Genomic DNA, 14,273 nt, shown 5'->3' on the forward strand with positions numbered 1-14,273 from the left:
ACGTATATATTATATATATTCTCTTGGTAATGTACAAGCTATTTTCTTTTACTAATGTATTTAAATGATATATAGAGAAAATGCCCCATATTTTTCACCGGATTCCTAGGATGGTCCTGAGGCCCTCAAAAGGTTACAAACTGCGATGCTATCTCAGCACTGTGACAGGATGCAATTCTTCCACTGTACATGTCAGAGCCATTGGGGAAAGGCAGGAGCCTCTACCCTGAACAAAAATGGCAGGAGCTGCTTCACACGTAGCCCCTCACGCAGAAAGGCTAGGAGGCCCCCGCTACTTTCTCTCCACCTTCCCACTCCTGACCCCGGAAGGACTCCGCCCCCGGGGCCAGGCTGCGGCTCAGCGCCGGGCTGCTGCGGGGAAGCAGGGGTAGACTGGCTGCGCTGGGCCTGGAGCATCAGGTACGTGGGTGGAGGGCTGTGTAGGGTCTCAGCGGCCGCAGGTTAGTGGCAGAGGGGTGGGCGGGAGCTCTGGCCTTCGCCCTCTGGATTCCGTGTATAGGAATAGAAAGCCGAAGGGAGGCCTGCCACGGAGCGCTGAATCAGGGTGGGCTGGCTGGCGACCGCTTGGAGCCCGAGCGAGGGTCTGGGTAGCTGAGCCGAGAGGGAGCCCCTTTCCTGGTCATCTTGGTGAAGCAAAAGAAGCCCGCAGAGGAGAACGCAGTGAGGGCGGAGGAGGCTTGCGGGAGGAGCCGTTGGTGTGGTCCAAGTTTCTGCAAGAATGTCCGTGGTTTGAGCGGGGAGTGGTTTTTGGAGGAGGAAGATTATGCTTTCTTTGAAGGGACTTACTGAGAATGATTTAGCATCAGGAGGTTTGTGGCGTCGGACCCCTCCTGTAAATAGTTATTCAACGTTTATTTTATGGAGAGAAGACTCAAAGGTTTTGCTCGTGCACAGACCTTTATCATTATTATTTTATCAGTATTTCAAGTAAGCGTTTTTGCTGTATTTCAAATATCTTCTCAGAATTCTGTTGTGTAGATTTACATTTCACGACAAAATTTGGGGGATATTTCAGACTTTAATTCTTGCTTGGATTATAAAGTCCGATGGCACCCCACTCCAGTACTCTTGCCTGGAAAATCCCATGGACGGAGGAGGCTGGAAGGCTGCAGTCCATGGGGTCGCTGAGGGTCGGGCACGATTGAGCGACTTGACTTTCACTTTTCAGTTTCCTGCATTGGAGAAGGAAATGGCAACCCACTCCAGTGTTCTTGCCTGGAGAATTCCAGGGACGGGGGAGCGTGGTGGGCTGCCGTCTCTGGGGTCGCACAGAGTCGGACACGAGTGAAGTGACTTGGCAGCAAGAAACAAACTGTATATATGACACATTTTTTAAAGTGCCTCGTGGTTAGAATGGAGAGAAGCGAGTGATATTACAGAGTATAATATTTTTGCTGATGATGAAACTGTCTCCATTTTTTTTTTATTAATACGTTTGAAAGCAACTGAAATGACTGGTTTTAAAAAGCTGTTCAATTATTAATGATTAAGTTTGGAATCACTCAGCGATTTTAAATGAAAGGGTATGAGGTGGTTAGAATGCAAAAGTGGACGTTTATTTTAAGAAAACCACTGCAGCAAATTGAAGTGTTTGCTTTATTTTCTTTTTCTTCTGCTTCAAAATCTGGAACTGTATTACGGAGAAAATCACTTTGGGTGAATTACTTTCAGGAATTTTTAAAAAATGCAATAGTATAGGTAGCTTTATTGGTCCAGAATCTATTTAGTTACTAAAAATGTTTCTCAAAATGAAGTTTTTTTCCCAAGGGTAGGGGTAAATGTGCTTCCTTCTTGTTTTGTGAAACATTTGAGAAAAGTAATACATGAATACACTTTAAAAAGCAAATATTACAGAAGCGCTTTAATAGTGGTTTCCTGCCACCCTGCATTCCTAGTCTCATTCCTCAGACTTATTTTTCACTTGTTTAACAGTTTCTTCATGGTTTCCTTGTATTTCTCATTAATATGTCTGTACCACAGTTTGTCAGTTGGGATTAACGTATTGATTATACTAAACGGAAAAATTGTAGTTAGAATATGAGTGTGGGGAAAATTAAGTTTCCACTCCTTGGGTGTCACTAATAGGGAAAAAGTAAACTGTCAGTAGCAGTAACCCACCTTAAGAAATCTTACTGTGTTTGATATGAAAAGGAAACTACTAATCCGTGGTTTTGATAGTCTTCTGGAAAAAAAAATAGGGTTATTAACAGAAAGGTTAGAAAAAGAGCAGAAATGACTTAAAGAAAGAATAGCAAATAAGCTATAGAGAGATTGTTGGTAATTTTAATTTTCTGATAGTTTGTACAGCACCATCCAAGGAAAAGAAATATATTTGGTAGGCATAAACATTCTTCTTAGTGGGAAGGCCTACTCTTGTATAATACATCAGAAACAGTTCTCAGGCTTTTTCCCAGCCTGTAAGAAATATAGTTAAGTGAAAGTGAAGTGGCTCAGTCGTGCCTGACTCTTTGCAACCCCATGGACAGTAGCCTGCACCAGGCTCCTCCATCCATGGGATTTTCAAGGCAAGAGTACTGGCGTGGGTTGCCATTTAATTCTCCAGGAAATCTTCCCAACCCAGGGATCGAACCCAGGTCTCTCCCATTGTAGACAAGGCGCTCTACCGTCTGAGCCACAAGGTAAGTACTACACTTGATCTTAGCCGAAAGGCCGAGAAGTGAAAGGACCCATTAATTTTGTGCTAACCACAGAGCCTTTTATACTTAATTCAACTCCCTACGATGTCTTATTTCAGAAAGGTTATGTTTTGATAGCGTATAAAAGTATTGGGAGGTGATATATGTATACCTATGGCTGATTCATGTTGAGGTTTGGCAGAAAACAAAATTCTGTAAAGCAGTTATCCTTCAATTAGAAAATAAATAAATTTTTAAAAGTTTTCTTTGACTAGATAGTGTATTTCCTTAATATAAATGAACAAATGTGTATGCTTAATTTATATATCAGTATTGTGTGAATTTGTTTAATGTGTGTCCAGCTGGGTACACGTAAAAAATTTGAGTTTCTGGCTCTATAAAGCATAGACCTAGACCCTGAACCATTATGTTTTTATCAGCAGTCTGCTACCTTTATGGGTCTCTCTTAGTGATGACTGCCTTCTCTGTGAACAACTGACATTTCTTTCTTTGGTTTCAGTAGAAATAGGCATTAAAACAATATTAAAATTTCATAGCAGGTGTGTGTCATTTCTTTCAAGAGCTTAACGATGGGACAGTAGGATCAACTGTAGTCCAATATAAAATAATTTTTTTTTTAGGGGAACAGTAGGAAGATAAATGCTTGAACTATGAAGTTCATTGAGCCCTGAGGTTCATTTCTAGTCCCTAAAGTCAAGATTCCAATCAAATTTCTTTCAGTGCCCCCCCATCCCTGCTGTTGTTGGAAGGAAATAAAAATATTTTACGTTACTATTTAAAAGCTGAAACATTTATTTCACCAGAAAAGAGAGAATCTAGAACCCACAGTTTTTAAAGGAAAGTTTACTAGCTGAACTCAAAGTTCAAATCCAACTCATTTTCTTTTTGGCTACTTTGGCTAATAAATAAACTTTTAGCTTAAGTAAATTTGGCTCAGAATATTATTTTCTTCAGGTTAGTGTAATATGATTAATTAAGTGCAAAAAAAAAGCGCTTTTTAAAAGAAGAGTTAAATTTTCTATTTGTATCTTTCATTTGGTAGAATAACTAGAAATCTTTGTGGCCAATATATTTTGTGTTTCATTTAATTAAGACAGAAGAGGAGTCATGTCAGAAGAAACGGTGAGCGAATCACAGTTTTCCTTGAAGACAGCAGCGCTGAGAGTGTTTGATCTTCCTCTGTCTTGGTATTATTCTCTCTGCCAGGTAAAAAAACTAAAAGAAATACGACGTTGAATAATAAGTTTATTGCTCAAAGCATATTATGTTTACAGTATTTAAATTTCCTTTGGGGTTTTAAATGGTTCAAAGTGTTTGTTAAAGTAGTTTAAAACTTACTTGTTTTTATTTATTTCATGTTTTCTTTGTTGTTGTTAGCAAAAAATCTTCCTACCTTAAGTGAATTTACACAGTCTATTATAACAATTATTTTCAGATAATTATGTTATTTAAACAGACTTGTTCTCACTATTAAACAATCATTTCATTTTCATTTTGTTTTACTGTGGTAAAATATATATAGCATAAAATTTACCATTTCACCATTTTTAAATGTGCAGTTCCGTAGCATTAGGTGCATTTATACTATTATGCAACCAACCTTGAGAACTCTTCATCTCATAAAACTGGAACTCTAGTGCCACTAAGCAGCAATTTTTATTTTTCCTCCCACCAGCTACTTGTACCCTCCATTGTATGTTCCGTCTCTGTGAATGTGACTACTCTAGATACCTCACAGGGCTCCCCTGCTGACTCAGTTGGTAAAGGATCTGCCTGCAGTGCAGGAGACCGTCGGCAATGCAGGAGACCTGGGTTCGAAAGATCCCCTGGAGAAGGAAATGGAAACCCACTCCAGTATTCTTGCCTGGGAAACCCCTTGGACAGAAGAGCCTGGTGGGCTGCAGTCCATGGGGTCACAAGAGTCAGACGTGACTTAGCGACTAAACCGCGACAATTACCGTGAGGTACTTCGTAAGTTGAGCTATGTAGTATTTGTCTTTTTGTGACTGGCTTATTTTCAGTTAGCATAATGTTTTCAAGATTCATCTATGTTGTAGTGTGTGTCAGAATTTCCCCTTTTCCTCCCAGGTTGAATACCATTTGATTTTATGTATGTATCACATTTTGTTTAATCATTCATTGCTGGATACTTGGGTTGCTTCTGCCTTGTGGTTTTTGAGACTAATACTTTTGTGAACATGACTGTACAAATAACCACTTTCAGTTCTTTGGGCCGTATACCCAGAAGTGAGATTTCTGGATCATATGGTAATTCTATTTTTAATTTTTTGAGGAATTACAGTACTGTTAACCATAGTGGCTGCACCATTTTTTATTTCTGTCAGCACTGCACAAGGATTCCAATTTCTTCTCATTGTGGTTTTGATTTGCTTTTCCCTAATTAGTCATGTTGAGCATCTTTTCACGTGCTTATTCGCCATTTGTGTATTTTATATAATAACAGTCCTTTTTTTTTTTCCTTTGGGCCAGGCCACACAGCCTGCAGGATTCTAGTTCCCCGACCAAGGATTGAACCCAGGCCCTGACAGTGAAAGTGCTGAGTCCTAACTACTAGCCTGCCAAGAAATTCTCAATCCTTTTATTTTTAATACCTGCTTCCAATGTAGTTTGTACTCCATTGTAGTAAATAAGTAAAGGCTTCCCCGATGGCTCAGAGGTAAAGAATCTGCCTGCAGTGCAGGACCTACAGGAGAGACAGGTTCAATCCCTGAGTCAGGAAGATTCCCCTGGAGAAGGGCATCGCAACCCACTCCAGTATTCTTGCCTTGAGAATCCCATGGGCAGAGGAGCCTGATGGGCTACAGTCCATGGGGTTGCAAAGAGTTGGACACAACTGAAGCAACTTAGCACATACACGTAGTAAATAAAAAGATACATATGGAGTGCTCGCTTTGGCAGCACGTATACTAAAATTGGAGCGATACAGAGAAGTTTAGCTATGGCCCCTGCGCAAGGATGACACGCAAATTCATGAAGCGTTCCATATTTCTGAGTTAGAAAGAAAAACACCAATACAGTATACTAACACATATATATGGAATTTAGAAAGATGGTAATGATGACCCTATATGCGAGACAGCAGAAGAGACACAGATGTAAAGAACAGTCTTTCAGACTCTGTGGGAGAAGGCGAGGGTGGGATGATTTGAGAGAATAGCATTGAAACATGTATATTATCATATGTGAAACAGGTCGCCAGTCAAGGTTTGATGCCTGAGACAGGGTGCTCAGGGTTGGTGTACTGGGATGACCCTGAGGGATGGGATGGGGAGGGAGGTGGGAAGGGGGTTCAGGATGGGGAACACATGTACACCCATGGCTGATTCATGCCAATGTATGGCAAAAACCACTACAATATTGGAAAGTAATTAGCTTCCAATTAAAATAAATAAATTAAAAAAAAAGATACATATGGAAAGTAGCATTTATTTCACTAAACTTACAATGAATTTCATCAAATCTAAGATAATCATTTTTTACATTTCAACATTTCTAAAACTTGCTTACATCTTAAAATGAATAGTGTCTTAGAATGATAAAATATAGTATCATTTTATTTCTTTCTCTCTTTTTTTGGGGGCCACATCATGTGGCATGTGGGATCGAATAGTTAGTTCCGTGACCAGGGATCACTTCCTGGTCCACTTCCCCAGCAGTGGAAGCTTAAAGAGTTTTTAACCACTGGACGGCTAGGGAAGTCCTCTATATAATTTTATATAGGAGAGGATGTTACACAGATATAATGTATGAGAGTGATACTACTTAGTGTTCACTGTGTTTAAGATATTAGTTAGGTCTTTTTTATATATAATGTCTCTAATCCTTGAAAGATTCTTTAAATTTCTGTATCATCTCCAGTTTATAGATCTGGTGGCTTTTTAATAGCTTACTTAACTTGTCTAAAATTGTGTGTATTATATGGGATTTGAACTTACTTTTCTTTGATCCCCAAACCTATTTTCTCTCTTTTTCTTTCTTTCTTTTCCTTTTTAGGATTACATGATTAAAAGAAAATTTGAAAAATACAGAAAAGAATTAAAGAGAAAATAAAAATTGCCAACAACCCCTCTATAAAAGTTTACTGGTTATACTTTACTTAGGTCTTTTTTCCTGCATACATCTCTCTGCTCCCCAGTTCCTCACTCCTCACCCCCACTGCCTTGTCCCCCTCATTTGAGATTACATTTGAGATTATAAAGCTGTATATTTTGAGCATTTTCTTTATCATTAAAAATGCTTTATAAATATAGATGTGCTATAGTTTATTGAATATTTCCTTATTTTTGAGTTTTTATGTTGTTTCAACAGTTCATTATGTCTATATATGTGTGTGTATATGTGTGTATATATATATATATATATATTTGTGCAATTTATGTATATATATATTTTTATTCCTAGAGCTGAAAATGTTAAGTCTAAGTTTTTGGTATTTATTCTTTTATTTATGTTACCATACCATTTGGATGACATTTAAAAAGACCAGCAACAGGACATAGCACCACCCACTGTGTGTAAAACACTGTCTTAGAGATTTTATATTGTATACATTTGTAAATTCTTTAATCCTTACAATGATCCTAAACTAATGTTATTCTTTAAAATGTATTATTTGAATAGTTGGAGGCTTCCCTGGTGGCTCAGTGGTAAAGAATCTGCCTGCTGATGGAGGAGATGGGGGTTTGACCCCAGAGGGGTCGGGAAGATTGTTTGGAGAAAGAAATGGCAACCCACTGCAGTATTCTTGTCTGGGAAATCCCATGGACACAGGAGCATGGTGGGCTACAGTCCATGTGCTTGCAAAAGAGTCATTGACTAAACAACATTCAGTTCAGTTCAGTTCAATCGCTCAGTCGTGTCCGACTCTGCGACCCAGTGAATCACAGCACACCAGGTCTCCCTGTCCATCACCAACTCCTGGAGTTCACTCAGACTCATGTCCATCGAGTCAGTGATGCCATCTAGCCATCTCATCCTCTCTCGTCCCCTTCTCCTCCTGACCCAAACCCTCCGAGCATCAGGGTCTTTTCCAATGAGTCAGCTCTTTGCATGAGGTGACCAAAGTATTGGAGTTTCAGCTTCAGCATCAGTCCTTCCAGTGAACACCCAGGACTGATCTCATTTAGGATGGACTGGTTGGATCTCCTTGCAGTCCAAGGGACTCTTCAATAGTCTTTTCTAACACCGTAGTTCAAAAATATCAATTCTTTGGCGCTCAGCTTTCTTTATAGTCCAACTCTCACATCCATACATAACTCCTGGAAAAACCATAGCCTTGACTAGACAGACCTTTGTTGGCACAGTAAAGCCTCTGTTTTTCAATATGCTGTCTGCTGCCGCTGCTGCTAAGTTGCTTCAGTCATGTCTGACTCTGTGTGACCCCAGAGACCGCAGCCCCCCAGGCTCCCCCGTCCCTGAGATTCTCCAGGCAAGAACACTGGAGTGGGTCGCCACTTCCTTCTCCACTCCGTGAAACTGAAAAGTGAAAGTGAAGTCGCTCAAGTCGTGTCCGAGTCCTAGCGACCCCATGGACTGCAGCCTACCAGGCTCCTCCGACCATGGGATTTTCCAGGCAAGAGTACTGGAGTGGGGTGCCATTGCCTTCTCCAAATATGCTGTCTAGGTTGGTCATATATTTTCTTCCAAGGAATAAGCGTCTTTTAAGTTCATGGCTGCAGTCACCATCTGCAGTGATTTTGGATCTCCCAAAATAAAGTCTGTCTCTGTTTCCATTGTTTCCTCACCCATTTTCCGTGAAGCAGTGGTACCGGATGCCGTGATCTTAGTTTTCTGAATAATGAATTTTAAGGCAGATTTTTCAATCTCTTTCACTTTCATCAAGCAGCTCTTTAGTTCTTCATTTTCTGCAATAGGGATGGTGTCTTCTGCATATCTGTGGTTGTTATTTCTCCTGGTAATCTTGATTCCAGCACAATGCTATAATGAATAAGCTTGATATACATTAATTCACACAGTACAGATATAGGATTAATTTTTAGGCTTTGTATTTTTGGGTTGAGGAGTAAATGTATTAAATTGTGATAGATATTGCTAAATTTTCTCCCATAAGGATAGTATTGTTTTGCACTCCCCAAAGCTTTGGGATTTTTGCCAGTTATTTTTGTATGTTTTATCCAAACTAATTCTACTATACAACCTGCTTTTCAATCATAGGACTACTTTTCCAAGGCCACGACTATTGTCCACATTGTTCCATGGAATATTTTTTAAAATAATATAAAGAATCATTGCAGATAAATTAAGGTTACATCCTTTACTCTCCAGTTGTAGTATTGGGTATCCAAAACTCATTCCATGTTATGAAATGCACCAAGGTGGGTAAGCAGTCTACAGCCTATGGGCCAAATCAAGGCCACCACCTGTTTTTACAAGTAAAGTTTTATTGGAACACAGCCATGCTCATTGGTTAATATATCACCTGAGACTGTTTTTGTGCTGCAACAGCAGAGTTAAGTGGTTGCAGTAGAGACCCGTATGTTCCTCAAGCCTAAGATAATTACTATCTGGCCTTTACCAAAAGAGTATGTTGGCCCTGTACTAAGAGAGCAGACTATGCTTTGAATAGCATCAAAGGACCAAGGAAAAGCTCAGAGTTCCTGTGTAGACAGTTCTGTAGCTTTAGAATTAATTATATTGATGTTTTATGGAAAAAGACATGTGTGAAAATTTTTGCTCATTAGTTCAGCCTCCCAAAATTGACAATCCATTTTGGATGCCATTCAGTTATATAATTAATTGCATACTAAGATACGTCGTCAGTGTGACTGAAGTAATTTTAGCACGTGGTACATAGTGTGCATGGATTTAAACACATCTTCTGTGATATGTTTTGATTCACATCCTACTGCTATGGAATTGTGTGATTTTTGGCAAGTTTCTTAACCTTTTTGAAAGCCAATTTGTATCATCTATGAAAAGGAATGAAAAGCATGTTGTCTGGCATACAGAAAAGATGAGTGAACACCTCAATAACTGTGAGCTCCTATTTTATTTTCTTGTGTATTTAAGGAATGATATATTTTCCAAACATTTTTTCTTTCATTTGATAAATACATACTGTAAATAAAGTACTTGTCTTTTGCTTCTGTGGTCTTTTTAAGGATTTCTTTGGTATATTACTGTGTATCATAGTAAGACAAGCAGACTTTTTTCAGTTGGAAACCACAGAGTGAAGTGGTAAGTAGTTTAGTTGGTTCTCCAGATTCAGGGTATTAATCAGAAGAGTCTAACAATTAACTCAGCACTTTAAAATATTAATAAAAAATCTGTCTAAATGTAATGAATGTGGTATCCTGAATTGGTCCTACAATAGAAAAAAGAACATTAGTGGAAAAACTGGTTAAATGAGAATAAAGCCTGTAGCTTAGATATTATTGTCCTAACGTTAATTTCTCAGTTTTGACAAGAGCACTATGGTTATGTAAGATGTTATTGTTAGAGAAAAACTGAGTGATATAAGAACTCTCTCTGTTGTCTTTGCATCTTCTCTGTAAATTCTAAAATTATTTCAAAATAAGGTGTTTGTTTAAAATTTTTTAATTAAAATAATAAGCACATTTTTAGAATGCATGCTATGTGTCAGATATTACTTTCAGCAACCCTTTGAAGAAGATGGTATTATTCTCTCTTGTCCAAAGGTCACAGTTAGTATGTGGCATGTGATGTGTTCCAGTTATCAGAGAGATTCATTCGAACTATGTTTATTGAATATCTTCTCTGTTTCAGTTGATATAAAGTAGTAAATAATTTCTGCCCTTATTGAGCTTAGAACTTCATAAGGTTCTTAGAGCTGCCCCTGTGCCCCCCTACTCGACTTCAGTAAAAAGGTGTGTAAGGTACTGTGTTAGAGGAATAGATCAATTTAGTTCTAGTTAGAAATGTATGTTGAGTAGCAGGAAATAGGTTATTGGAGCAGGAAACTTGTGAGTGACTATTCTGTGTCTCCTGAGAACATCAGATGAGGGGGGGGGAACTTGACAAGAATATTAAACAACAGCATCAGGTTATGGAGGGGGGAGGATTGTGAAATCTGAGCACAAGGAACAGTGTCTTATTCCTTTCTTGTTATTCTCAGTGTTTGGCCTATAAGTTGGTGCTCAGTTCATGTTGAATGAATAGGACAGTATTAGGTTTTCATTTTCTCTGGAGTTAAGGAAATGGACTATGTCACCTCAAAAAGCCCCTCAAGAGTTTGGGATTGTGAGATGCTGTATTTTTAGTTTTCTGGGTGATGATATAGGAAGTAATTGACTTTCCTGTGGGGAAAAAAGTAACAGAATAAGTGGTAGGCAGGAGTAATAGAAACTTTCAGACCTTGTGTTACCTAGATTACTTCTGATAAAAGTCTTTTTCTGGGAAATTTACCTTGTTTTTGTCTTGGAAAGGTTTCTTTTTTTTATAAGATTAAGACTGTAAGTTGTAATGGATCTTTTATGCAAAAATGATAATATATAAACAGAACTTGGATCTTAAAAGTGAACTGATTTACATTTGAATTCATATTAATAAAGCATGTTATATTTCTGACAGTAGTTTTAATATTATATTTATGTCTCCTAATAGTTCTCTAATTTCAGTGCCCCAGGATAGAGCAGAACATGACCACTTAGCTGTGGCTGGGCCTGTGTTAATATTCTCTTTTTTTTTTTTTTGGACCACACCAGATAGCTTATGGGATCTCATAGTTTATGGGATTGAACTGTAGGCATAGTGTGAAAGCGCCGAATCCTACCCACTAGTCCACCAGGGAACTCCCAATAGATTGTTTTCTTTAGTAGAGGTCTTAATTTTCTTATCTTACATTTGCTTATGCCATAAATATTAAAATTTGACCTAAGAAGCATTTTTTTGGAGGGTGGGATAATAAGATCATGGCAGTTTATAAAGTATAATGAGAAATAAGGTGTTCTTAATGACAGTGCTATTTTTAGAATTTATTTTATTATTGGATGTTTAGCATCCAAATTCCAGGAACTGTTTTCTTTTTTTCCCCCAAATCTCATTTGGTTGCCATGAACATTGGAGCTATGGTTCCAGAGGGAAAAACAGAAATGGAAAGAATCAAAAATTTGGCAGTACCTGTAGTGAAGACATTACTGAAGAGAATAATTCTTACAGTTTGTAAAGGGAAAAAAGCCTGGGACAGCACTGGAATGTTCCGATTTTTCATGATAGTTTTGGAAGACTTAAGTGGATTTGGAAGAAAAATAGAGTAAGAATAGTTTTAAATTTTTTGTTAGATCATAGTCCTGGAGGCCAAATTCTAATGACAAGTGGAAGTAAATCATTTCTGGTATACAAAAAAAATGAGCTTTTTTTTAAACTTTATTTTATTTTTGGGTGTGCTGGGTCTTCGATGCTGCAGGGGGTTTTCTCTAGCTGTGGGTGTAGGGGCTTCTCTTATTGTGGAGCACAGCCTCTAGGGCCACAGACCTTGTGGTTGTGGCCCACAGGCCCTAGAGCACACAGGCTTCAGCGCTCGTGCTGTGTGGGCTCAGCAGTTGCGACTCGTGGGCTCTAGAGCACGGCCTCAGTTGTTGTGGTGCATGCGCTTAGTTGCTCCTCCGACTGTGACATCTTCGTGGACCAGGGATTGAATCCATGTCCTCTGCATTGGCAGGTGGATTCTTAACCACTGTACCATCAGGGAAATCCCAGTGTTCATGTCAGCCTTTCCTTGCAAATACCAGTCTTCTTAGTTTGGGGGCCATTTGATTACCCTCCAACTTCAGCATTCTGATGGATTAAAAAAATTGAGAATTTGGCATTTGGCTTTTTTGTAGTTGGAAGATTGAACTCTTTGATACCCTATCTAGCTCTCATTATATCCCCAAAGCTATAGCTTTATTTTAAAGTTCTTTTGCATTTTAGGTGATTAATAGTGTTTGTCCTCCAAGAAAAAGATAATTACCACTTGCTCTTATGTTAGTACTAGGTTCATACTTAACATTACTATATTTATCACATTATACTGTAGTTATTTGTAATACATTATTTGTCTAACTGTCTTTACTCTTAGCACACTGATTGAGGAAATCAAGATCTGTATTCTCTGGTGCTTCTTGATCAGTGGAAGACGTTTAATACATACTTACTTGGTTTTTGTGGCAAAAGCAAGTTTATTAAAGAAAGAACAGAAGGAACACCTCAAGGGAGGGGTGGCCAAGCCAAGAGAGGCACTGGCTGATACATACTTACTGAATAAAATTATACCAAAATTTTCATTTTCATAACACAGTCCTGGTATATTGTAAAATGCTGAGTAAATGTTTGTTGATTAATTCATGAACAAAAAGGCTTATGCAAATGACTGGTGGCTCAGTGTTAAAGAGTCTGCCTGCCAGTGCAGGAGATGTGGGCTCAATCCCTGGGTCAGGAAGATCCTCTTGAGTAGGAAATGGCAACCGACTTCGGTATTCTTGCCTGGGAAATCCCATGGACAAAGGATCCTGGGGGGTTGCAGTCCATGGGGTCTCAGAGTCAGACACAACTGAGCATCTGGTCAACAACAACAAATGATATTTATAAATTGCGTTAATTTATGCTTTCTCAGATTTCCAGATAGTTTGAAAAAAAAAAAAAACAGTTTATTTTAAGATGGCCAATGGAAATTTGCTGTATGACTTGGAACTGAAATGGGGGCTCTGTAACAACCTAGAGGGGTGGGAAAGGGTGGGAGGTGGGAGGGAAGTTCAAGAGGGAAGGGACATATGTATACCTATGGCTAGTTCATGCTGATGTATGGTAGAAGTCAAACCAATATTGTCAGGCAATTATCCTCCAGTTAAAAATAAATAGAAAAAAATTGGTTCATTTTAAAAGTCTGATTAAATCATTCCTGCAATGATTCCTGCTGTTATTCAGATAGAAGATAGAGTTGCATGAATTAATCTTTAGTTGTTTAACAGATATTAATGGAATTGAATTATTTTGTGCTCCTGATGACTTTTTGATTTTTAGTGTTTAGCTGAGAACTTGAGAGTAGTGGATGATAAACTACTACATTTGTTTAGTATGTTTTTTGAAATTCATTTGGGCTAGCTGTCACTGAAAGAGTGAAATAATGTTATCTTTGTAGTATTTAGAACTATATTAGCTTCAGAGTAATTTTAGCCTTTTTGTAGGTTTTAAGCAACCAAATAAAATACTTTTTTTTTCACTCGTGACTGCATCTTTTCTAGATCAAATTTTCGCCAGTAGCTAAAAAGTTATTCATGGTAACTGCAGTGAGCGCTGTGTCTGTAATTTTTCTGGCCCATCACTTTAAAAGAAGACGTGGAAAAAAGAAAGGAAAAATATTACCATGGGAACCAGAGCACCTCATACTTGAATACACTAAAAGAGCAGCGTCAGACAAAGGTATGTAGAAGTAGCTGAATTAAGTCTACAAAGGAAATTTTATCTGTACATCATTACTCGAGTGCAGTAATTTCAGTATTTTAGTTTCCAAAATTTCCTTGCTTAATATATAGCATAAAATTGGATTAAATATTTACTGAGCATGGCCCTGACCATCAGAACAAGACCCAGTTTGCCCCTCAGTCAGTCTCTCCA

General features: G+C 38.4%; 1 protein-coding gene and 1 non-coding gene across 5 annotated transcripts in view; both read left to right on the top strand.

Moving 5' to 3' along the window:
* The first annotated feature begins 325 nt into the window (after positions 1-325).
* MIGA1 (mitoguardin 1) overlaps positions 326-14,273 on the top strand; it is a 76,747-nt gene continuing 62,799 nt past the window's right edge. For 2 of the 4 annotated variants that reach the window (XM_012174138.4, XM_042249978.1), the window contains exons 1-3: positions 326-420; positions 3,772-3,884; positions 13,901-14,078. In XM_012174138.4, coding sequence (XP_012029528.2) covers positions 3,786-3,884; positions 13,901-14,078 — 277 coding nt within the window. In that variant the 5' untranslated portion in view covers positions 326-420; positions 3,772-3,785. Of the gene's footprint in view, positions 421-2,512; positions 2,661-3,771; positions 3,885-13,900; positions 14,079-14,273 lie in introns of those variants that run through there. The other 2 variants (XM_060411024.1, XM_060411034.1) reach the window with 2 other exon arrangements.
* LOC114111133 (U6 spliceosomal RNA) lies at positions 5,582-5,689 on the top strand. Its single transcript, XR_003587243.1, has one exon. It is a non-coding gene; the product is annotated as a U6 spliceosomal RNA (small nuclear RNA).

Source organism: Ovis aries, chromosome 1 (assembly GCF_016772045.2).
Source record: "Ovis aries strain OAR_USU_Benz2616 breed Rambouillet chromosome 1, ARS-UI_Ramb_v3.0, whole genome shotgun sequence".
Lineage (NCBI taxonomy): Eukaryota > Metazoa > Chordata > Mammalia > Artiodactyla > Bovidae > Ovis > Ovis aries.